Source organism: Cucurbita pepo, chromosome 18 (genome assembly GCF_057944985.1).
Source record: "Cucurbita pepo subsp. pepo isolate OVF chromosome 18, ASM5794498v1, whole genome shotgun sequence".
NCBI classification, from domain to species: Eukaryota; Viridiplantae; Streptophyta; class Magnoliopsida; order Cucurbitales; family Cucurbitaceae; genus Cucurbita; species Cucurbita pepo.
In genome coordinates this window covers 7,388,601-7,415,093 of record NC_141815.1, presented here as the reverse complement: position 1 = coordinate 7,415,093, position 26,493 = coordinate 7,388,601, and the positions used below count along the sequence as shown (strand labels likewise).

Genomic DNA, 26,493 nt, shown 5'->3' with positions numbered 1-26,493 from the left:
TACCTCCCAACAATCCTCTCTCTACCAGACACATTTTAAAAACTTTGAAGAAAAATCGAAAAGGGAAAACCCTAACTCATAGAAGACAATATCTACTAGCAGTAGCTTAGACCGTTACAATTGTGTTCTTCCCTAAACTTTGTGCTTCACGTCTTTGCAGTCACCGATACAGATAGCAGTCAGCTTATATTATTAAGACGAAGCAACTTTCCCGAAGACTTCGTATTTGGAGCAGCATCTTCAGCTTACGAGGTTGAGTAAAAGTTGCATATAAAAACAATAATAAATTAAGAACAAAGAATGAGTATTGATTTGTTATGGTTTGATCAGTATGAAGGTGCTGTTTATGATTATGCCAAAGGAGGTATTGCTATTCATTATGGCAAAGGGCTAAGTATTTGGGATACCTTCACTAAAAACCATCCAGGTATCTCTCTTTCTCTCTCAATGTTGCTTATTTTGTTGAATTGGACACACAATTATGGGTCTCAATGTTGTTTATTTGTTAAAATTTCACTAAAAACCAACAGGGAGTTCGGTACTACCATAATCTCATCGATGAAATGCTTGCAAATGGTGGGTTCTTCTTCTATTATTCATTTAATTAGTGATTCATCTCATTGATTATGTTGAAGCTAAGTTTTATTAATCTCAAAATGGGTTATATAATTTCCATTTGTAGGCATCAAACCTTATGTCACACTATTTCATTAGGATGTTCCTCAAGATTTAGAAACCGAGTACGGTGGATTCTTGAATCTTCAAATTGTGTAAGTAAATTTCTATACCATTATCATATTCCTCCTCGATTTAGGAATCACGGATCTCCACAATGATATGATATTGTTCACTTTCAGTATAAACTCTCGTGACTTTGAAAAAGTCTTGTACCAATGAAGATAGTATCCTTGATTATAAACCCATGAATTAGATGCACGCTTTAATTATCCATTTTGGTTTAAATTATCATATCATTAATGCTAATTGATTTACATAATCTAATAACACATTCACTCCAAAGTATACAAATTAAATTAATAATGTAGAAAATATTTTTTTAGCCTTGTTTATTACCAAAATAAATAAGGTCTTTAGTATCAATGGCTTTATTTTAGATTTACTTTTCTAGAAATAAAATCTTCAATCATAAACAAATTTGATTTCGGACTTGTAAGAATTTGGAGAAAAGTTCATAATTATTTACTTGAGATCCGTCCTCTTTCGACTTTTCCTTTCGAGTTTCCCTTCAAGATTTTAAAAAGTGTCTACTAGGGAGAGGTTTTCACACGCTTATAAAGAACGTTTAGTTCCCTTTCCAACAATATTTGTAACAACTCAAGCCAACCGAGCAAAGAATGTCATTTTTGGATTTTCCCTTCAAGGTTTTAAAACTCGTCTACTAGTGAAAGATTTCCACTCTTATAAGGAATATTTCATTCCTCTCTCCAACCGCCACAACATTCCTTAAAAGATGTAAAAACCTCTCCCTAGTAGACGCGTTTTAAAACCGTGAGGTTGATAGCGATACGTAATAGGCCGAAATGGACAATATTTACTGGACTTTGGGCTGATACAAATGGTATTAGAGTTAAACACCGAGCAGTGTGCTAGCGAGGATGCTGGTCCACAAGGGAGTGAATTGCGAGATCCCACATTGGTTAGAGAGAGGAACGAAACATTTCGTATAAAGTGTGAAAACTTCTCCTTAGTAGACATGTTTTAAAATCCTGAGGCTAACGGTGATAAACAGATAATATCTATTAGCAGTGAGATCGAATGAAAACGTTATTCAATAAATTTGCATTAAGAAAAATTTGCATTAAGAAAAGGTGAAATGTTTTGAAAGACATAAAAAGAATGGTGCAAATTATTTGCAGAGATGATTTTCAAGGCTTCGTTGAGTTTTGTTTCAAGGAGTATGGACAAAAAGTGAAACATTGGATAACCTTAAATGAACCAGTCATGCTCGCATCTGAAGGCTATGGAACTGGAGAACTCGCACCCGGTAGGGGTGCAGAGTGGGATCCAAGTCGCTATCTTGGTGGTAATTCTGGCACCGAACCATACACCGTTGGTCACCACCTAATTCTTGCACACGCCGCGGCTGCCAACCTTTACAAGACCAAATATCAGGTTCTCTTTTGTTGTTTAATAAAGTTTAAGTTGGTAGCTAATGTTTATGCATATTTAAATTGAATGGTACTCATAGGTGTTGATGATGGAAGTCCCACATCTGCTAATTTAGGGAATGATCATGGGTTTATAAGTGAGGAATACTAACTCCATTGGTGTGAGGCCTTTTGGGGAAGCCCAAAACAAAGCCACGAGAGCTTAGGCTCAAAGTGGACAATATTATACCATTGTGGAGAGTCGTGTTCGTCTAACATGGTATCAGAGCCATGCCCTAAACTTAGTCGAGCCAATAGATTGGTAAATCCTCAAATATCGAACAAAGAACTCCTAAAGAAAAGGAGTCGAGCCTCGATTAAGGGGATGCGCATCAAATATCGAACAAAGAACTCCTAAAGAAAAGGAGTCGAGCCTCGATTAAGGGGATGCGCATCAAATATCGAACAAAGAACTCCTAACGAAATGGAGTCGAGCCTCGATTAAGGGGAGACGCACTTTGGTGAAGCCTTTTGGGGAAGCCCAAAGCAAAGCAATGAGAGCTTAGGCTCAAAATGGACAATATCATACTATTGTGGAGAGTCACAATAGGCAGATCAAGAGGGCAAGGTTGGCATCTCATTGGCATCAACATGGTACATACGGTATTCAGCTAATTATGCAAAACACAATCCCAATAACGTTCACCGAGGCCAAAGCTATTTGAATGATATTCATGCAACTCTTTCAAATATACATTTTAATTCATCTATACTATGACATATCTATTCTATAATTTGACTTTTGCATTGTAGCTGATCGTGATGGAATCTCAATTGGTCCAAAGTTAATAGCTTTCCAACTATTATGACAATAATGGTGTTTGAAATTGTTATTTTGAAGTTTAAATTCCTTTTATGCCTATTTAAATCTATTTATGAATGGTGTAGGAGTCCAAAGTCTTGGCTAGCTGCTTATTCCAAAGAATACAAGACTTGTTGATATATATAAAGGATAATTATCACAATCGAGTTATCTATATTACCAAAAATGGTATTGAAAAGGGGTTTATAATTTAATTATATGTTTAATTAGTTTGCTTATTAGTTAAACTTTACTATGGCAGGCTACCTCGATTTTGATAGCCCCAATACTAAATAATAAGAGACGAGGCCAGAGTCAAATATATTCATGATCATCTCATTTATCTTCTTAAAACATTGAAGTAAGTAAGAAAGCAAAAGATTAAGTTATTAATTACTTGTTTTTAATTATGATATTTTAGTGAAACGTCTATTTCTACTCTTTGAATTATGTTATATTTTGGAAAATGTTGTAGAGATAGTGTCAGGGTACGTGGCTATTTTGCATGGTCATTATTGGACAACTATGAATGGACATGTGGACACACTATGCCTTTTGGTCTCATCTTTGTTGATTTCAACAAGAATTTGATGAGAATTTCGAAAGACTCATCAAAATGGTTCCACCGTTTTCTCAAGACCTGAAAATGATACACAAACCTTCCGTATTGTATGCTATATTATCATTTTGTGTGTTGTTATTGCAACCTTCTAGAGCACTTACTACTAGGAGAAGATACTAAATAAATTGCAATGACACTTTATGTTTTCTATCAAAGATATGAAGTAAAATAAAGAACGTTATGTTTTCTATCGGTGGTATTAAGTAAAAGTTGTAGCATTTTGATTTTATACCTTTAAAAAGTTACTCCCTATATTTTTTTCACATAATAGTCTACGGGAAAATTACCCCATGGATAAATTAGTCTTACTATTTGCTTGGTTGGATGAATTTAATAAAGTATGAACGACACATGCTCTGACGCCCTCCATATATAGTAGTCTATGATTATATAACATGTATTGTGGTATATTGTGCTATGATTATGTATGCTATGTTATGCTATGACTTATGTCATAATACGTTATATTGTAAGTTAGATTATTAGATGTAATTTATGTTATGCTATGGATCTGGTTGTAACTTCCATGTCACCTATATATATGATATGTCATGCACACTATGTTAGCATGATTACTTTATGATTGTGAAATATTGTTACGCCACGTGTATTCATGAATAATGAAGGTACAATTTGCATCATATGTTTATGTCATAAATTAAAATATGAAGGACCTCATGTATTTTATATGTCATGTGCATTGGGATACTTCTCCGTTGTGATGAGTATGAACGCGTACATTACGATATCAATATATGATATGATATTATGTTGGCTCCTTTCTCCTCTATGGCTCTAATAGCATGAGCGTGCACTAGTTGAAGGGTATGCCCAAGAGATACGTATACGCCCACTTGGTGAGTTCATGTGCGCGTCCGTGGGCCGTGTGTAGAGAAGTACTATACATTCAATTTTTTGCCCGGACGAAAAAGCAGAGTTCAAAACCATGAAATGTTTTTTTGAAAGGATAGGTCCCACCATGATTGTTTGTGTATGCATTTTTCGACATTAATAATAGAGTTATTTACTGAGTATTTCTTAAAATACTCAAGTCACGTGCTACTCTCATTTTTCAAATGAAGGTAAAACATCTTTGTATCACTAAATCATAGCATTGTCTTAGTAATTATCGATTATCATCATAGTAGCACATGCATCACATTATACTATAACATGTGTTAATCATACAACATTTAACTCATTCAACAAAGCTTTAAGGCGTTCTAACATTGAACCAATTCAAAACCAAAAGAATTCAATTGATCTGACCCCACAACGATTTTTTATTTGAAGGTTTGCTCTCGATCGTCGCCAGTTTTTGTCAACACTTCAAGCCGCATGCAAAGCCTCCGTACGCAACCTTCTCCTTTGTCTCTCGTTAACTGCTTCACAGGACCTTGTCTAGTGATACCCTCTCAATTCTTTCTCAATTTTTCTCATCTCCCTTGAGATATTACTCTCTCATTTTCATTGTCCCATAGTGCATTTGATTGATAGGTCTAATGGGTCAAATTAAGTTGTAGTCGGCTACTCTCTTGTGACACTCGAGAAAAAGAGGGATACATGAATGAACTATAACTACACCGGAATGGAAGTGATTCAGATGATAGAATGATTAATAAAAACATAAAATAATTGAAAGTCACTACATATACCAACAAAGTGTACCTACCTTTTCGATGCCTCAATCATAAAAATTTCATGGTTAAGCGTGCATTACTTGAAGCAATTCTATAGTGGGTGACTTTTGTAAGTGGGGACAGAGCATGTTGGAAGGAATCGTGATGGTATGTGGTGATAGTCTTCACTCTTAAGAAGTGAGGAGTAGGTAACGTGATCATATCGCAGGAGATTTAGGAGAATGCTAATGCCATCAAATGCCGAATCCAAATTTTGAATCCTGATTTCGTCACTACCTATACCAACAAGTTGCACTTTTCTTTTTAATAGTTCAATTATAAGAACTCTATGGTTAAGTGTGCTTTACTTAGAGAGGGTAACCTCTTTAGAATTTTTCTGGGATGCATGTGAATGAGAATAAAGCATATTCGAATAACTCGTGTTGATCTGTATGATAGTCTTAATTCTTAAGAAGTGAGAACACCTATATAGAGAAGTATTATACATCTACTCATATTCGAAAATATAAATATAATCCAAGATCAATCACAATTTTAGATCCCATAAATCATGCACGTATTTGCAATGCAACAATGGCCTCACTTACTAAATATTTTAAAACACTTATTTTTTATTTTTTATTTTTGGATAAAGACAATAAGATTCTAGACAAGTGACAACGGCTGTCGTGGGGCCATGGGACAGACAGTCGGCTATTGCTTTAGTCAACCATGTTACTTTATTTGAAGACTCATTTGAATCTAAATTTTAGTTATTTTATTTACAACTAGTGTTTAGTTTTATAGTTTTAAGTTTCCAATGATCTACACTAAAAATTTGACGAGTTCTAGGTAAGATCTAACCTATTTTTGTTTCAAAGGTGTTACAAATAAGATTGTTATATTTAAATATAAGTGATAACTATTGAAAATATTAAATTTAGTATCCCTCGTAATTTAACCATTTGGGTAACTGAGCTGATAGAGATGGTTGCACATGGCTGGTTGCCTTAATTGAGCTGCTCATGTTTGACGTTTTTTCTTGATTCCGACGAACAACTAGAACAACCAACCCACTTGGTTAACTAAAATAATGTGATGGAAACCTGTTGTCGTAAGATATTTAAACATTTTTTTCTTGTTGAAGTTTGAATGAGATCCAACATAGAAGTATTACCATCTTAGCACATGATTATTGAAATTTACGTACGAAACTTCTTTACGACACATTTAACGATATAAAAACATTGAAATCTTCGTATTTTTTGTATTAAAAATATCTTTAAAACTTTCCGGTTTTAGGTAGAAACCATACTTTGTTCTCATGTAGTTCTAACGAAAAAGCTGACTCATATGCTTACAAACTATAGATATTATATGGACTGTACTCCTTATAACAAGTTTATTATATTAATTTCCACGTAATACACTAATGGCACTTCATAACATGTGTATCTATGACACAATCCTAGAAGACTTAACTCACTAATTCCAATATGGACCTTATCTACTTAGATGGGTTACAATCTTTTAATAGTCTTCCACTTGTATCCAATAATACATTGGGAAGGACCCATTTTTTATTTTATTTTATATATAATAAATACTCAATTATTATTATTATTATTATTTTAATTTCAATTTTATTCTTTTAAAAGTTCAAATATTACCGTCTTAAATTTTGCGATAGCAAGAGGTAAACAAACGCCTCGTGATGAAGCAACACACCGAGTGTCAAGGGTAAATGAGCGTCATTAAAACAAATATAATAAATATGTATCGCTTTATATAATCTAAATTAATAAATATACCTTTAAAGTTTGCACTTTATCTAAAAAAAATACTCTAAAACTTATAGCATTTGTTCGTGTGAGGAAACATAATAATAATAATAATAATTATTATTATTATTATTTTGTTTATGTCATCATTTTGTCTTTTACCCTCGATTTTGAAAATAGCAATTGATTAATTATATAGGTAGCTTATTCGCGTGGTCACTCGCCTCCTCTCAAGGTGGGTTAACAATGTAGCAAATCTGTTCAAGGAGCCCTCACCATTTCCACACGTGATATGAGTAAACTACTGATGTAGTCCTTCGTCCTCTCTTAGAACAGGTTTATGTAATTACAGTGTAGCCTCTTAACTTGTTTTCTATACACAACAGTAACTCCTGAAGTCATCACGATGCACTATCTTATTTGACCTTAATCAAATTCGATGGTACACATTTCTAGATGCCTATTGCTTGGCAAGTGCATTATTGGATATGAGTTAAGTCATTGAATAATGCTACTAAAGTACCATAGAAAACAAAAGATGAGTTTTGTCCATATGCAAAATCAACTGCGTGGAATCGTGAATGACAAGGACAATTAGAGTTTGACAGTTATCCAAGGAGTTCGTAGCGCCAGGGTGCTGCATGGTGGAACCAAAATGAGCGTCGAAGGGACCAAAGAGAGAAAGAGATAGCGACATTAGATACTAGTTAGTTAGATACATTTTTTTTAAAAAAATACTGTTTGTTTTTATTATAATAAATATCCATTCATAACGGATCTCTATGTTGTAGCGGAAGCGACACACCTACAAACATATATGAACATAGAGACATAAATATTTATGCCGTTCGAAGAGAAGAAATTTCCTACATCCATAGGTGAGAGTCAATCACTATAACCAAAGTGTTTACAAGTGTACCTCTCACACTACACCGTCTCACTTATAAAATTCTTCCCAATTACCTCGGGATAAATACAAAATGACACTAACTTCACATCTCATAACAATGCTAGACAAACCTTTATATAAACATAGCAATACTCATTTTTGATTCATGTATCAATATGGAAGATGAACCAAATGAATCTCAATAGATGCATGAATAGAATCGAGAACGTACCAAAAATTGCACGAATTTATGAACGAACTATTCATGACAATTCAGGACACTTTTAACCGAAAAAAAACATTATTGTCCTTTTAACAAAGAAGAAAATGATTGAATGTTTGGTTACACTTCGGATCCCTTTTCTAATTTTGTCTCTTTTCTCTTCCTCCACCCAAACAAACAAATAAAAGAAAAAGAAAAAAAAAAACACAATTAGAAGATTAAAAAAAAAATGTTTTTTTTGTTTGTTTGTTTGTGTTCTAAATTTGGGATCCAAATTTGTGAGTTGGAGCTGACAATCTGACAAGATTAATACATTAAACAAGTGGGGTCCACATTCACGTGAAGAAATAGAGTTAAAAAAAGTAAAAAATTAATAAAAATTTATGCTAAATTAATAAAAATTTAATTTTAAAAAATTAGCTTAGAATTAGGTTAAAAAAGATAGTATTCTTCTTCCACGAACAAAGTACGTCTCCCCTTAATCGAGATTCGACTTCTTTTTTTTTTTTTTTTTTTTTTTTTTCTTTTCTTTTGGAGTCTTCGAACAAGGTATACCCTTTGCTCGATACTTTAGTACTTTTTGACTATGCCTTCGAGGCTCACAATATTTGTTCGACATCTGAAAATTCTATTAGCATGGCTCTAATACCATGTTAGGAATTACGAATCTCTACAACGGTACGTTCCTGTTTTCTAAAAATTCTAATACTCATGGCTTTGCTTTGGGTTTCCCCAAAAGGCTTTATACCTATAGAGATAGTATTCGTTGATTATAAACCCACGATCATTTCTTAAATTAGTCGATGTGAGACTTTCATCTAATACGTTCATTTTTATTTTCTAAAAATTCAATTTTCTTAAGAAATAAATTAAAAAAAATTTAGTTAGTTTTGAGAAAATACTTTTCAAATTTGAGCAGCCCACGTGTTTTTTTGGTATTTCTTGGTGGGTCATAACTTATCCATATCCTCTCCCTCTCCAATTTGTCTTCCTACCTTACAACTTACCACTTACGTGTACGAAATTATTAATGTTCAACAATAAACCTAAAAATTAAAGTATTAAACATTATAGACTAAATCCATGCTATGTATGTAAAAAAGATATTTAGATATCTATACTATGAATAGCTTCCTTAAATTCAACCGCCTTAAAAATGGTTTGGAGTTTTGTATTAATTTCGTATCTAAGAGCTTTGAAATCGTTAGGACGTAGTGATCATACTTTTGTATTGAAATAGACTTGCTACAATATGCATGACATGATCTTTTTATGTAGGAACGTTCATTTAAAACAAGTTATAGAACGATGTCGTGGACTTAAACGTTTGTATTAAAAGAAAAATAGTAGAGGTGAAATATAAATAAAACCAAAGAAAAGATTTAAATGATGCACTAATCTAACTTAAGATTTACAAAATAAAAATGCAACTATCCTCATATAGTGTGAGATATCACATTGATTGGAGAGAGGAACGAGTGTAAGCAGGATGCTGGAAAATGAAGGGGGGTGGATTGTCGGATCCCACATGGGTTGAGAGAAGAATTAAATATTCTTTATAAATGTATGGAAACCTCTCTCTAGCAGACACGTTTTAAAACCTTGAAGGGAATCCTAAAAGGGAAAGCCCAAAGAGGACAATATCTGCTAGCGGTGTCTTGGGGTGTTATAAATGGTATTAGAGTTAGACACTGGGTGTTGTGCCAGCAAGGACACTGAGCTCCGAAAGGGAGTGGACATCAAGCGGTGTGTCAGCGAGAACGTTGGGGCCCTATGAGTGCCTACAAGGACGCTAGGTCACAAAAGTGGTGGATTGTAGGTTGAAAAGTGGAACAAAGCATTCTTTATAAGAGTGTGAGAATCTGTCCCAAAGGTGTAGAAACTTCTCTCTAACAAATACGTTTTAAAACTTTAAGGGTAAGTTCAGAATGAAAAGCACAAAAAGGACAACATCTGCTAGCAGTGGACTTAGACCGACACACAGATCCTATGGTCTTCAAGAACTTTAAAATAGTTACAAGTTTAGTATCAACTTGTTTGAAGTTGACCATATAATAAACCATTTAATGATTGAAAGCTAATTTCAATCCACCTTATTTTTCTTGTCCAAGTAGTTTAACTAGATTTAGATCTCCCATTTCTTAAATGTTGAATTAATTATTTATGTTAAATTCAAAACTTATGAAATTTACTATTGAAAACGTTCGTTTTGTTGAATTTAAAATTTTTGTTTTGAGATAATGAAGAAGAGTAGATGGTAACCATCTAAAACTCTCTCCCAATGTCTCTATATAAAGCTAGTTAGAGAGTAGTGGAAGTCTCAACTATCAAACCAATACCCATTGGTAACGATGGCTTCCAAGCATACCTCAAACCTCCTCTCTCTTGCCTGTATGCTTGTCACTCTAGTGGTCTCAAAGGCCGCCGTTGAGCCAAGCCATCCCATCGATGCTGTAAGGCGAAGCAGCTTTCCTAAAGGCTTTGTTTTTGGTTCTTCCTCTTCTTCTTATCAGGTGAGCCAAAAAAGCTGTTCATTTTTTCATTTTGATTCTCCAAAATGCATAAACATTGATGTCATGTTGTTTCTTTATGAACTTTGTTCAGTATGAAGGTGCTGCTTTCAAGTATGGAAAGGGTCCAAGTATTTGGGATACCTACACTCACCAACATCCAGGTTCGTTCTCTCTCTCTCAAAATATTCTCTCGAAAAGATATTAGAAAAATTAATTTACATTGTTTTTGAAAAATTGTAGAGAGAATCGCGGATCGCAGTAACGGAGATATAGCTGCTGATTCGTACCATCGTTACAAGGTTAGTGCAACAACCCGACTCAATACATCTAGCTTAGTCTTCAGACATTCTAATAGTAAATTCATTTATCTTGGTGTTTCTCCACGAACAAAATATAATCTCTCTTATCTCTTTTTTATAATGTGAAACTAATTAATAGTTCTTCATATGTATTACAGGAAGATGTTGCCATTATGAAACGGATAGGTTTTGATGCCTACAGATTCTCAATAAGTTGGCCGAGACTTTTGCCAAGTAAGAAAATTAAACATCCTTTTACTAATTATTTAAACATACTATCTTCAAATACTATATGGTCGGTTTAGGTACAAATTTAAAAAATATTATTTTGAGATTTCATATCAGTTAGGCAACGGAACGGAACATTGTTTACAAGAGTGTGAAAACTTCTCCTTAGCAAACATGTTTTAAAATCCTGAAGTTGACCACGATACATAAATAAAACTATCTTATGATTACATTTGTTATTAACATTATAATCCTTCTTTATTAATGTAGAGGGAAAACTTAGTGGTGGGGTGAATACGCAAGGAATTGTGTACTACCACAACCTCATCAATGAGCTCCTTGCCCATGGTTGGTATCATCACAATATTTGGTTAAATCTTATTGATTTTTTCAAACACTTTGGTCAAATTTAGTCAACATATGACGTGGTTGTGATTTCATCGATGTTCGTAGGCATTAAACCCTATGTCACACTTTTTCATTGGGATCTTCCCCAAGCTTTACAAGATGAATATCAAGGGTTCATGGATGATCGAATTATGTGAGTAACTAATTATTTCGATTTTTTTTCACTATTATATAATAATAATAAAAAATGGTAAGATGACATTATCGATCAATAATTTTCCCCGATATGAACATAGTTCAGTATTGATTATAGAAATTCATTGCAGAAATGATTTTCGAGATTATGCTGAACTTTGCTTCAAGGAGTTTGGAAATAAAGTGAAGCATTGGATCACCTTCAACGAACAATACATCTTCATCACAAATGGTTATGTGTTTGGACAATTTGCCCCTGGCCGATGTTCTTCTTGGCAACCATTTAATTGCCTTGGTGGAGATTCTGCAACCGAACCATACGTTGTTGGTCACAACCAAATTCTAGCTCATGCTGCCGCTGTTAAAGTTTACAAGACTAAATATCAGGTTATCTCCTTATTACTAATAATAGCTATAAGATCCTACATTAATTAGAGAGGAAAACAATATCTAGTAATGGGCCAAAGTAATTATATATTAATTATATAGTAGAAGTGTTTTAAAATCGTGCGAGATGTAATGGGCCAAAGCGGACAATATCTGCTAGTAATGGGCTTGAGCTATTACAAATAGTATTAGAGTCAAACATCGGACGGTGTGCTAGCGAGGACACTCGGCCTCCAAGGGAGTAGATTGTGAGATCCCACATCAATTGGAGAGGGGAACTAAGTATTCTTTACAAGAGTCTGGAAACCTCTCTCTACTAAACGCATTTTAAAACGGTGAGATTGACGGTAATACGTAACGAGCCAAAGCGGACAATATCTGCTAGTATATATACACTTGAGTTGAGTAATATTTAATAATTTCGAATTAACATGTAGGCACACCAAAGAGGTGAAATTGGTGTCACATTGTTTTCGAATTGGTATGTCCCATATTCCGATGCCAAAGAAGACAAAGAAGCTACTAGTCGAGCTTTCGATTTTTCTCTTGGTTGGTAAGTAAAATGATCCATAGTACTACCTTAAAATTTCCAAAAAACAAATTATATCCTTGTTTCCAAATTAATTAATTGAGTAATATTGTAGGTTCTTGCATCCTCTCGTCTATGGAGATTATCCAACCAGCATGAGAACTCTTGTGAAGGAGAGATTGCCCAAATTCACAAACGAACAAAGAAGTTTGATCTTAAATTCTTATGATTTTATTGGCATAAACTACTATACAGCTAATTATGCCAAATTCGATGCCAATGCAACTAGTGGAAACACGAGCTATGTGAACGATATTCGCGCCACTCTTTCAAGTACGAATTTAATTAAGTTAATGATACTTTCTAATAGTTCACTGAAATAGAAATGGAACGAACTCTTTCAAAAATAACTTAAAAAGAACTATTTTTGTTTTGTTTAAATTTATGTTTTTTTTTTTTTTTTCTCATGCAAATAAAATATTTAACTATATTTCATTTGACTTTGTGTAATGATGGGTTCGGATTGTAGCTGATCGTGATGGAGTCTCAATTGGTCCAAAGGTAATCATTTAATGTGTAAACTTTCCTTCAATAATGTCTTTTTAACTATATTGATTTCTCTATGATTACTTTAATGATTTGTAATCCACTTCTTTACAGGTGAATGCATCGTCTTGGCTTGCAGCTTATCCAATAGGATTAAAAAAATTGATGATCTATATAAAGGCGGTTTATAAAAATCCGGTTATCTACATCACAGAAAATGGTATAAAAATCACTTTTTTACATCATGGTGAAGACAAAAAAGAAAAAACATATCTACTTACCTTATTAATGAATCAAATTTTGTATTTCAGGATCCCTCGATTTTGATAGCCCCAATGTTGACAAACTACTTAGAGACGTCTTTCGAATTAAATACTATCATAACCATCTCAAGAATCTACACGAAGCAATCGAGTAAGTAACTAGAGATGAAAGAATATATTTTTAGAAGTATGTTTGGTGCTAACTCCTTTTTTGAACGATATTGTAGGGCTGGTGTAAGAGTAAAGTCATACTTTGCATGGTCGTTATTGGACGTTTTTGAATGGTCGAGTGGATTTACCGTGCGCTTCGGTGTCGTCTACATTGATTACAAGCATAACTTGACGAGAATCTCTAAAGACTCATCAAAGTGGTTACACAATTTCCTAATCACCTAAATATGATTCGCAAACCCTCCAATGCCATTTTCTTCTATCATGTTAGTAGCTTTGTCATGCAACCTTAACTATCGGGTAGAAGCAATTAAACCTCTTATCTTTCTGTTTTGTGTTTGGTATTAATAAATGACATGAACTCTTTTTCTTTTGTCTCTATGCTCAAATTTTCGTATTTTACCTTTGTTATATTACAAAATTATTTTATTTATTTATTTTGAGGAGCGTAATATTAGCAGGTGACTTATAGGTAGGGGTGAAAAGTTTAACACAACTCTTTGTGGAATACACTCACACTCTTTATTAACACAAATCGAGAACAGATTACAAGAGACTATAGAATATTACTACACTTTGCTTTGCTTGAGAATACATGTGATATTTTTAGGTTTTTTGGGATGAAAATCTTAGTAGGGTGGGGTATTTACAAGAGAGACTAGACAAGTTATTCATAAAATATCAAATCATTTATTCCTAAAATACCTAAATCATTTTCTTAAAATATCTAAGTATCTTTATTCCTACAATACTTACATCACTTTCCTAATATATACCGACAATGAGCTCATACAATAATTGAGCTTGGCTCTGTTGGGCTAATAATGATACTTTAATATTCCGCCTCAACACTAGTCCTCATTTGCCACACCACGTTGAGTTGATAGCAAAAACCCTCATATTTTTTAGTATTCATCCCTCTTGTAGACAAGTTCGCCACCTGATCATTTGTATTCTTCCTTCAAAACTTTCTCTCTAATAAGATGGTAATGCATCTCCGCATGCTTTGTTCAAGCATGAAATCTTAAATTTTATGCTAGGCAAACCGCATATAGGTTGGATAGTCAAATTCATGGGGCAAATCATCCGTTAAAAGTTTCAGCCATGTACTTATTTGAGCTGCTCCAATCGCTGCTTTGTAATCTGCTTCTGTAGTTGACAATGATACTGTCAGTTGCCTTTTTCTACACCGAGAAATTATTTTCAAATCGAGCTTGAACACATACACATTGCTTGATCTTTGTGTATCGTGATATCCTGCATAGTCAACATCATAGTATGCAGCTAGCTTGGAGTCTTTGCTTCTTTTGTACAAAAGATCGTAGACGATTGTACCTTTGACATATTTCAAGATTCATCGAGCCACATCCAAATGAGACATTTTCAGACTTTGCATGTATCGACTAATGACTCCAACTATACTCTCAAATCCCTTTGGTTGGTTCATGTAAATCTCCCGGTCCAACTCCCCCGCAAGAAAGCATTTTTCACATCTATCTGCCATAATTTTCAAGTGTTACTTGTCACAAGTGCTTTTTGGTACGATAGTGATCTTCGCCACTAGATTAAACGTTTCATCATAGCCTAGCCCATATTACTGAGAGAACCCTCAAGCTACAAGTCGAGCATTGTATCTCTCAATTAATTCTTCTTGGGGACTCTTTATTTTGTAAACCCACTTGCAAAAAATGAGTTTGACATCTTATAGTCTTGACAAGAATTCCCATATTTGATTTGGCTTCAAGCCTATAATTTATTCCTCAATTTCCTTCTACCAAGTCGTATTTTGTGATACTCCTTCATATATCTATGGCTCTTTAACTTCATTTTCTATAGTAGCTACATTGACATACTTTGGATTTGACTCTTGGATTCTTTCTAACCGTCTAATTTGTTGATGTGTCATTTCCTTTCACTAGGTTTGCTTGGTTCAACCACTTCTTGCTCACCAATATCAGTGTCACTTGGATTTTCAAGTGCATCAACACTTAACCAAATGTTTGTAGTATGCTTTTCCATCTTATGTGGTATAATTTTTTTCAATATTGTTCGAGTATGGTAAGACGTTCTTCTCTGAGGACCACCACACTTCTATTGCACCACTCTAATCACGAATCATTTGGTTTGAGTTTTTGGAATCAATGTTACAATCATTTTCATGCATAATCAGTATACTCTCTCATCATCACTATGAGCACTAGCTCGTCTTCTTCTATGGCACATAGTACCTTTGAATCACATTCATCCTTCATCTCCTTTTTTGAGGTTGCCACATTGCTTTCGACATAATTTTTCCTAGACCAACAATTCTTGGAAATGTGGCTCTTCGTCCTATAATTGTAGCAAATACTTTCAAATCTCTTCCCTTCAGAACTCTTGTTGTTGCTCTTCTGAGCTCTTCTAGGTTGTGCAGTTTCTTGGTGATTTCTTATATTTTCATAATTTTGCATCCACGTTTTGTACACGAATTATTGTTGCTTTGACTTTCACTTGTGTAGAGTACTTCTTCTTCGCCCTTTAACGTGATGTCTCCCATTTGTTTACTCATGCCTTGACTAACAAATTTTCAAACTCTACAAGTGATGGTTGAGTGAGCCATCCTTGGTTGCAATTTGTGGATACTGATTCTCTTCATTCAAGCTTCTCTCATGACAGACTTCGGCTAGTTCAGTAATCTCCTGACAGATCGACTTGACTTAGTAAAAGTACCGAGTAATCATTATGTCTTATTGTCATATTGATAAAAGCTCATTCTCCAGAAGTTGTAACCTCATATCATTCTTCTTTGAGAACAACATCACGAATGTGTCTCGTGCTGCTTTTGGTGTCTTGTAATCTCAAATGTTCATATTTGAGAATTGTATCACGAATGTCTCTCATGCTTCTTTCGATGTCTTGTCATCCTAAATGTGCTATAACACCGCTTCTTCGATTTTTCTTTTCATGACAAACATTGTTTTACCTTATTTGATTCTTCATTTGCGAAAGGCGCCATCAGAATATCCTCCAACACCATAATTTTGCTTCTGCCAATGACCTCCCAAAGGCCTTATCCTTGTAAATAGAACATCATGCATGTTGCCCACTTGTTATAGTTGTTGCTGTTGAGTTTCTTAATTCTTTCAAGGATTTGAAAATTACCCATGGTGTTGCCTATATATCAATAATGCCAAACAAGTTTTTTTGACAGAAAACTTGGAAAGTCATGGACTACTCATGACACAAAGAAACTCACTCGCTAATAATCTCAAGAAATTGTTTATGATATGGAAGATCATAAAAAGCTTTAAGCTGCAACCACATAGTATACTAAGAATTTCAAGAGATTAGACAAGCAATACAAACCTCGATATGATATTATATTGTTGAACACAACTATTTGTGAAAAACACTCACACTCTTTATTACAACTAATCAAGAAGAGATTACAAGACATACGGTAGAATATTTCTACATTTTGTTTTGCATGAGACACTTTGGATTTTTTGAGATGAAAACCTTAGTAGGGTGGACGAAATTGTTGGGGACCCTATTACTGTAGCAATTTTGGTAGCAAATTTTTGTGGGATGACAAGAAAATTTTAATCTAAATTAGCAAGCCACAAAGACCCGTTGACTACCCAATTAGAGGCTACCTACGTAGATGAATTACCCCTTTTCAGTCCTAAATGAAAAAAAAAAACAATATAAAAGGAGAAACTTTCAAAGATTAAATTTAAATTTAATATTCTTTTCATTCTACGACTTTTAAAAGAGTTTGTGTATACATCGTCTCATTAAGTTATACATACATAAATAAATATGTATATATATATATATATATATATATAGAAACAAATGAAATTATATTTATTAAATTAGGTATAACTCAACAGTAATATTAATGATTTAAGTGGAAGACATATTTATATCAAGATTTGAATGTTTTTATATCACTAAATGTGTGATGAAATTTTTTTCTTATGTTGGCTTCAATATTCACGTGGTAAGATGGTAAAAAAATATATTTCTCTCTCTTATATCTTGTTCAAACTTCAACCAAAATGTGTAAATATTTTATGGCAACATATTTTCATCACATTATTTTTAAAAATCATGCGTTGTTCAAGTTATCGAATCGAGAGTAAAAAAAAAAAAAAAAACAAAAACAAACATGGGCAGCTCAACCAAGGCAAGCAGCCATGTGCAACTAACTCTACTGACTAAGAATTATTTTTGGCAGCTCATTTCCCCAAAGATTTAAAATACTAGGGATAGTAAATGTGAATTTTGATCGTTATTAAGAGCGAACGGACGATAATGCACTGTCTCATGGCTTTTACTATAGTCGTTGTCATCTATCTAGTCTTTTTGCAAAAAAAATTATTTAAAAATACTTATTAAGTAGCTCACGATTGGAATTAGAAACTACACAAGTACATATAATGTCTATAATAATTGATTAGAAACTACAAAAGTACATATAATGTCTATAATAATTGATTGGTGGGATCTAAAATCATGACTAATCTTGAACTCTACGTTTTTTTTTTTTTAGTACAATTGGATTGTAGTACTCTCACTATCATACTCCATAAACTTGACTATGCGCTTACATGTGTTCACATATCCAAAACTTGTGAAAAAGAAAGGAACATGAATGAAGTATCGTAACTGTGCGTGTTTGTAGGATTGAATTAATAATCCATGATTAAATGATTACACAACATACATTAAGTTTCCTAATACAAAATATTAGTCGAGTGATAATGGTGCTACATAAAACATTTTCATACCTACCATAACTTTAATCTCTCATGGAACTTGAAATGATGTCAACCACCTCTTAATCATATCATATATTTGTGTTAAATCTTTAACTCAAGGTAGCACATGCCACACATAAACATACCATAGTACATGCATCATATAATTATACATAGTCATCAACTTAAATTATAAACTTAATACCAGATCCGTGAACCCGCGCACGACCTGAACCCATCAACCAACCCGACTCTGCATTCGCCACGCGTCAGCGTGGGAAAAATCAAAGGAATCCGTGCGTGTCCAGATTCGAACGCACGCCCTGGCTCTCGGTGGCAACCCTCGCCACGTGGCTACACCCCCAGCGCGCGTCTTCCTCCCTCATGCGCGTCTGTGTGCGTGGGTGACTCCCTCCGGCGCATGGGCACGTGAACCAGTGCATGAGACTCTATTTTTATCCCGATTTGACTTCTGTTTGACTACTTTTCATCCCGGTTTTGATACTGATCTAAGTCTAAATTGATTTAGGACCTATCAACGAACTTTTAAGAGTTTTGGAGCTCTTAATCAGCCGAAAAATAAGCTTCGAAGGGCACGCTTCATTCCTGTAAGTAATCACATGGATTTAGGGAGTAATACTTGTAGGGTGCGGTTGGTTTTGCATGCATGCTAGAGTACATTTCCCCTAGGTGGCTAGATCTATTGATGCTCTGTACTTAGGGATTAAATATATATTTGTTGGACTTGTTGCCCTAGTGAGATTTTGTACACGTTGTTTGTATGCTTGCTGGACTATCTTACTACTACTTTCATCTTTTCATACTATGTTGGCGGACGGGAGAATTTGTGTATCTGTACTCCGGGTGTTGATGGATGTTACCACCCCGTTGGGCTTGTATGATTGTATGCATTGTTAATCATACATAAACTCATGTTGAATGATTGTGTGAACTTAAAATATGATTGATAAGTTGTAGTGTTGTGATATGCCTAGGGTGAACTATTGCAGGGATTGAGTTGGGTTTAGTTAGGGGACCCTCCTGATGTTACAATCTATGGTTTCGTGAGCGACGCTTAGAGGGAGAGACCCTTTAACCCTGGACTGTTATGGACTTAGAAGTCTTGATTGAGTGAATTTGGAAGCCAGGGCCCCTAACTCAATAGTTTTAACTACCCTCGAGATATAGAGAACCACATTAGGACCCCGAGGTGTAGAGAGATGACCTCTTAGCCGACAGTAGCTGGTATAACGTTCGAGTATGCTCCGCTTCCCTTCTTACTCCAATGTGGTGCCGTTGAGCTAGGCGAGACGCCAGTTAGGGAGATGTTACCCTCCTCTTCCTACTCCGGTGTGGTACTGTTGAGCTAGGCAAGACGCCAATTAGGGAGATGTTACTCTTCCCTTCCTACTATGGTGTGGTACTGTTGAGCTTGGCGAGACGCCTGTTAGGGAAGTGTTACTCAGTGGTAGATCGACTACTCTGCATGGGGATCCGTCTTATGATAAGATGTTAATCACGCAGGTGGGTCAAGGTCGCCTGCTTGATGAGTTCGTCCTGTGGGAGGACGTTGACCATGTAGTGACTAATTCTAGCTGGGTTGTATGAGGGGTACATGTAGTTATGAGGGAGCACCTCATCCTCAAACGCTGAATACCGCTTCAAAGGTTAAGTCCTTCCACCCCGAACTATGTACTGAGAGTAGTGAGACTTTAGGGCCTAGAGCATAGTTGGTGGTTCTCTCCTAAACTTGGATGTGCTTAAGAGCTTACAAGTAGGTTGCTTACTGAGTATATTTTTATACTCACCCCGTTTCCCCCTTTTTTTTTTTCAGGTACCGGTCGAGGTGGGGAGGTGTTCAAGAGTTGCACTGTCACATAGGGGTGTCGTTCCAGAGCGTTAGTCCATTGTCGGTCTTTTAGAGTCTTTTGTATTTCATTTTATATTTGTAATTCCTTTTGTAATAATGTGAAACAAAACTTTTCTCTATTTTGTTTTAATTAAATGGTATTTTTATCTTTTACTTTCTTTTTTTTTTTTTTTGTTTGTTTTCGATTTTGTCTTTTGGGTCACGGTCCGAATTTCGAAACCTTGAAAATCGGGTCGTGACAATCATACACCATGTATCCCGATCCCCTTTATGAACTTGGCACACTTTGTTCCTTTTTCTTGCATGTAAAGTTTTAAAATCCCAAGGAAATTTTATATCTAAATTTTTGTTACCATTTTCGCCTAGTCTTTTGAATCATTTTCGATCTTTTTAAGGGTGTAACATGTACCCACCCCCATATAAAAAAAACCATTGTGAAATTTCAGCCAAACTCATCATCATTTATTGGGTTGAAAATACTCGAAACAAAATTATCCATTATATTCAAAAGAAAATTAAGAAAGAATCAAAGCGAGGGAGCAAGAAAAGAGATAAGAAATTTATTTTACTTCATAAATCATATATAGAAAACATAAAGTTACTTCCTAAAAAATAAGTGCATTTGTGATTGCAATTGCAATTTATTTAGTATCTTCTCCTAGTAAGTGCTCTAGAAGGTTGCAATTACAAAACACAAAAAGATAATATAGCATACAATATAGAAGGTTTGTGTATCGTTTTCAGGTCTTGAGAAAATTGTGGAACCATTTTGCTGAGTTTTTCGGCTCTCTCGTCAAATTGTTGAAATCAACATAGGTGAGACCAAAGCGCATAGAGTATCCACTTGCCCATTCAAAATTGTCCAATAATGACCATGCAAAATAGCCACCAACCCTTACACCATCCCTACACCATTTTCCAAAATATAACATAATTACAATCGACTAATGTTCAAAGAGTAGGAATAGACTTTCACTAAAATATCATAATTAAAAACAGGTAGTTAATAGCTTAATCTTTTGGTTTGTTACTTACTTCAATGCTTTATGAATATAATAGAGATGGTCATGAATATATTTAACTCTGCCCTCGTCTCTTATTAAATCTTCAACATTCGGGCTATCGTAGTCGAGGTATCCTGTCATGGTAAAACTTAATTAATAAGAAAGCTAATTAAACATATAATTAAATTATAAACTTCTTTTCAATACCATTTTCTGTAATATAGATAATTGGACTGTGATAATTATCCTTTATATATATCAACAAGTCTTCTATTCCTTCGGGATAAACTGCTAGCCAAGATGATGGACTCACCTACACAAATTATTGGATTTAAATAGGCATAAAAGGAATTTAAACTTCAAAATAACAATTTGAAACACTATTATTGTTATAATCGTTCGAACGAAATTCGAACGCTATTACCTTTGGACCAATCGAGACTCCATCACGATCAGCTACAATGCAAAGACATTACATAAAAAGTCAAATTATAGAATAGATATGTCATATGAGAAAGAAATGCTAATTAAGTATAGATGAACTAAAAACAAATGCTAATCATACTTGAAAGAGTTGCATGAATATCATTCAAATAGCTTGGTTCAGGGTGAACATCATTGGGATTGTCTTTTGCATAATTGGCTGTGTAATAGTTTAATCCAAGAAAATCAAAGGAGTTTGTGATGAGAGTGCGTTCTTCGTCTGTGAATTTGGGCAATCTATTCCCCACAGCCAACATGTTCACCGGATAATCTCCATAAACGAGTGGATGCAACATCCTAAATGCATTTAATTATTTGGTCATATATTTGCAACAAAATGTTGAGTTCTTAGAGATATTAATTTACTTACCAACCAAGTGAAAAATCATAAGCTCGATCTCTAGCTTTGTTGTCTTCCTCAGAATCTGAATATGGTACGTACCATGTTGATGTCAATGTGATGCCAATCTCGCCCTTTTGGTCTGCCTAAGAGTACCATTCACTTTAAATATGCATAAACTGTAACGATCCAGATCCACCGCTAGTAGATATTATTCTCTTTGGGCTTTTCCTTTCGGGCTTCCCCTCAAGGCTTTAACACGTTCGCTAGGGGAAGGTTTCCACACCGTTATAAATGGTGGTTTGTTCTCTTCCCCAATCAATGTGGGACAGAGCCAGACACCGGACGATGTGTCAGCCTTCTCGCTGTTTCCCGAAGGGGGTAGACACGAGACGGTGTGCCAGTAAGAACGCTGGCCCCAAAGGGGGTGGATTGTGATGTCCCACATTGATTGGGGAGAAGAACAAATCACCATTTATAAGGGTGTGGAAACCTTCCCCTAGCAGACGCATTTTAAAACCTTGAGGGGAAGCCCGAAAGAAAAAGTCCAAAGAGGACAATATCTGCTAGCGGTGGATCTCGGTGTTACATAAACATTATCTCCAAACGTAAACTTCATTAGACAACGAAAGAGAACCTGATATTTGGTCTTGTAAAGATTGGCAGCCGCGGCGTGTGCAAGAATTAGGTTGTGACCAACAATGTATGGTTCGGTGCCAGAATTACCAGCAAGATAGCGACTTGGATCCCATTCTGCACCTCTACCGGGTGCGTATTCTCCAATTACATAGCTTTTGAATGTGAACATGACTGGTTCATTTAAGGTTATCCAATGTTTCACTTTTTCTCCAAACTCCTTGAAACAAAACTCAGCAAATTCTCGAAAATCATCTCTGCAAATAATTTGCACCATTATTTTTTATGTCTTTCAAAACATTTCACTTTTTCTTGATGCAAATTTATTGAACACCGTTGTCGATTCAAAGTTTTGTTTTACTTTCTCCGGTAAGAGCACAGGCTTACCGCTAGTGGATATTATCTATTTCGGTTCGTTACTTATCGCCATCAGCCTCACGATTTCAAAATATATCTACTAGGGAGAGGTTTCCACACCTTATAAGAAATGTTTCGTTCCCTCTCCAACCAACGTGGGACCTTGCAATCCACCCTCTTGAAGACCAGCATCATCACTGGCACACTGCTCGATGTCTAGCTCTAATACTATCTGTAATAGCCTAAACTCTAGTAGATATTATCAGCCTCACGATTTTAAAACGCGTCTACTAGAGAAATGGTTTCACACCTTATAAGGAATGTTTTGTTCCCCCCTTCAACAACGTGAGATGTGAGATCCCACATCGGTCGGAGATGGGAATGAAACATTCCTTTTAAGGGTGTAGAAACCTCTCCCAAACAGATGCGTTTTAAAACCTAAAGACTTTATTTATTTTGGTAATAAACAAGATTAAAAAGATATTTCCTACAATATTAATTTAATTTGAATACTTTTAGAGAATGTGTTATTAGATTATGTAAATCAATTAGCATTAATGATCATGATAATTTAAACCTCTTAGTCAAACAAACAAACAAAAAAAAAAAAATAATTAAAGCCTACATATAAATAATTTAGTCCCTAACTAGCCCATGTTGCTATCACTCTCTTCAAAATATTAAACAAATTTTTATGGATTGAATTGAATATATAAGTTGTTTGGTACTATTGGTACTAATAATTGATACTCCTAAATCGAGGGGAATATGATAATGGTATAGAAATTACTTACACAATTTGACTATTCAAGAAGCCACCATATTCGGTTTCTAAATCTTGAGGAACATCCCAATGAAATAGTGTGACATAAGGTTTGATCTCTACCAATGCAAACACAGCCACATGATTAGTTGACTCATTTTGAGATTAATAAAACTTACTTAACATAATCAATGAGATTAATCACTAATAACCCACTATTTGCATGCAGTTCATCGATGAGACTATGGTAGTAATCAATTCCATGTTGATTCACACCCCCAGAAAGCTTTCCAGCTGAAATTTCATCAAGAACATTAATGTTCATAAAATTAAGCTTTGAAAATATTAATTAAAATAGAATTGTTACACTGATTTGTTCATCTCTAAGTTCTTACTTGGAAAAATTCTAGACCAAGCGATTGAGAATCGATAAACGTTAAAACCTATTTTGTTCATGATGCCAACGTCTTCCTGCATTGTAAACAATTATGGGATTTGATTAAGATTTATATATCTATAATTTGAAGAATTATGGGATTTGTTTGTTCCCATTTTAGTCACCTTATAGCGATGATACTCATCAACAGCTATATCTCCATTTTTGTGATCAGCAATTCTCTCTGAAATTTAACAAATAAACAACATTGAGATCCAAAATTATGTGTGGAATTCAACAAAATAAGCAACATTGAGAGAGACATACCTGGGTGTTCGTGGGTGTAGGTATCCCAAATACTTGGCCCTTTGCCATACTTAAAGGCAGCCCCTTCATACTGAACAAGCCATAATAAATCAATACTCATTCTTTGATCTTAATTTATTATTATTTGTATATGTAACGATTCAAGCACACTGCTAGTAGATATTGTTCTCTTTGGGTTTTCCTTTTTGGCTTTCCCTCAAGGCTTTAAAACACGTCTACTAGGGTAAGGTTTCCACACCTTTATAAAAAAGTGTTTTGTTCTCCTCTCCAACTAATGTGGGACACTACAGTCTTACTTAACCTGGTAAGCTGAAGATGCTGCTCCAAATACAAAGTCTTCAGGAAAGCTGCTTCGTCTTATTATGGCGACTGGCTGACTGCTGCTATCGATAACTGCAAACACATGAAGCACAAAGTTTAGGGAAGAACACAATTGTAACGGCCTAAGCTCACCGCTACTAGATATTGTCTTTTTTGAACTTTCTCTTTTGAGGGCTTTCTCTTTCGAGCTTTTCTTCAAAGTTTTTAAAATGTGTTTGCTTGGGAGAGGTTTCCAGATCCTGTTGATGATTGTCGAGAGGTAGTCTCACATTGGCTAATTTAGGGAATGATCACGGGTTTATAAGTAAGGAATACATCTTCATTGGTTGAGGCCTTTTGGGAAAACGCCAAAAGCAAAATGAGAGCTTATGCTCAAAGTGGACAATATCATGCTATTGTGGAGATCTGTGATTCCTAACACATCTTTATAAAGAATGTTTCGTTCTCCTCTCCAACTAACATGAGATCTCAAATATGATGTAGCGATGACTACGAACAAAAATAAAAGAAAGTAATTCACTTACCGCTAGCCATCGAGCTTCAAGAGGAGCAAGGGTTTGAGTGCTTAGATCTTGGAAAGTGTTTGAGATAAAAGGTTTTTTTTGTTCTTAATGGACTCAAGCCTGTCGTTCCCTCCTTTTTATAAGGTTCAAGGTCAACACATTTATGAATTTGTAGTCTTTTTTTTTTTTTTTTTACTTATTTGTTTTGTTTCTACTCATTTTTCTTATGTTTTATGCATATTCTAACTTGGTCGGCTGATATGAACTCATCTATATTGTTGGAATGTTATTTTAATGTTCACATGGAGCTTATCTCGGTTATTGAGTTCACACGTTCAAATAACCTATCTATTCCCTTTAAACTATTGCATCCCGTCATTTTAAATTATATACATAGGTGAAGCGTGACCTCATAATCATAATCGTTTCAATCCTATCAATCGATACAGTTTACTTTTAGAGAGTAGTTAGACAACTTTCTAACAGGTTCCATATAGCACAATAATCATAATCATGAGAGAGTAACTCTCGTGTCTACCAACTACTACGACACTATATATGGAGACTTGTCCGTCCTAAGCAAGTTCAATTCTATAGGATAGTTGAAGATCTTTCTTTTAATAGTCCCCACATACTATAAACACATAGGTTTCTATCGTTTTTCTACCTTACCGTGGTTAATCAATATAAATAGCCACCATAATTCTTTTTTCAATTTTATGTCGAAAATAATCTAGATATTACACGGTATATTCTATATCATACTTTTAATATTATTATTAGTTCGTAATTGATATGCGCTCTTACCTTAAATTGGGAGATGGAATCTATAATATTTTACAAAAAGTAATTATTGTTTTTATATAGATGTTTTTGATAAAATATTCATATATAGACATAATATCCACGTGATAATAATATTTATTTTTCTTGTAGATCGTGTTCAGACTTTAATAATAATATTTATTTTTCTTGTGGATCGTGTTCAAACTTTAATAATAATATTTATTTTTCATTTAGATCGTTCAATTTAACCAAAATGGGAACCTACCATGTTCAAACTTCAACCAAATTTGGTTTTATATCATATTATATGACCCCATATTTCCATCACAATGTTTTTAGTCAAACCATGTGGGTTCTTCTTGTCGTTCATGATCAAGAGAGACAAGATTAGAGAAGAAA

General features: G+C 34.6%; 2 protein-coding genes and 1 pseudogene across 3 annotated transcripts; 2 read left to right on the top strand and 1 right to left on the bottom strand.

The window, feature by feature from the left end:
* Positions 1–300: 300 nt before the first annotated feature.
* On the top strand, positions 301–3,823 carry LOC111780504 (beta-glucosidase 12-like; annotated as a pseudogene). The gene is made up of 9 exons (XR_015413634.1): positions 301–427; positions 520–576; positions 683–770; positions 1,878–2,133; positions 2,719–2,857; positions 2,922–2,952; positions 3,057–3,159; positions 3,233–3,331; positions 3,446–3,823. The product of XR_015413634.1 is annotated as a beta-glucosidase 12-like (transcript).
* Positions 3,824–10,367: 6,544 nt separating this feature from the next.
* Positions 10,368–13,955, top strand: LOC111780502 (beta-glucosidase 12-like). Its single transcript, XM_023660928.2, has 13 exons — positions 10,368–10,617; positions 10,709–10,778; positions 10,858–10,916; positions 11,075–11,150; positions 11,415–11,492; positions 11,598–11,685; positions 11,819–12,074; positions 12,512–12,627; positions 12,719–12,936; positions 13,133–13,164; positions 13,264–13,369; positions 13,461–13,563; positions 13,640–13,955. The coding sequence occupies exons 1-13, from the start codon at positions 10,456–10,458 to the stop codon at positions 13,806–13,808; spliced, it is 1,533 nt and encodes a 510-aa protein (XP_023516696.2). The 5' UTR covers positions 10,368–10,455; the 3' UTR covers positions 13,809–13,955.
* A 6,983-nt stretch (positions 13,956–20,938) lies between these two features.
* LOC111780498 (beta-glucosidase 12-like) lies at positions 20,939–24,885 on the bottom strand. Its single transcript, XM_087119408.1, has 13 exons — positions 24,786–24,885; positions 24,485–24,554; positions 24,343–24,401; positions 24,177–24,252; positions 23,998–24,075; positions 23,813–23,900; positions 22,663–22,918; positions 22,056–22,171; positions 21,768–21,982; positions 21,627–21,658; positions 21,410–21,515; positions 21,234–21,336; positions 20,939–21,104 (listed from the first exon to the last, which is right to left on the bottom strand). The coding sequence occupies exons 4-13, from the start codon at positions 24,235–24,237 to the stop codon at positions 20,939–20,941; spliced, it is 1,221 nt and encodes a 406-aa protein (XP_086975534.1). The 5' UTR covers positions 24,238–24,252; positions 24,343–24,401; positions 24,485–24,554; positions 24,786–24,885.
* Positions 24,886–26,493: the final 1,608 nt, after the last annotated feature.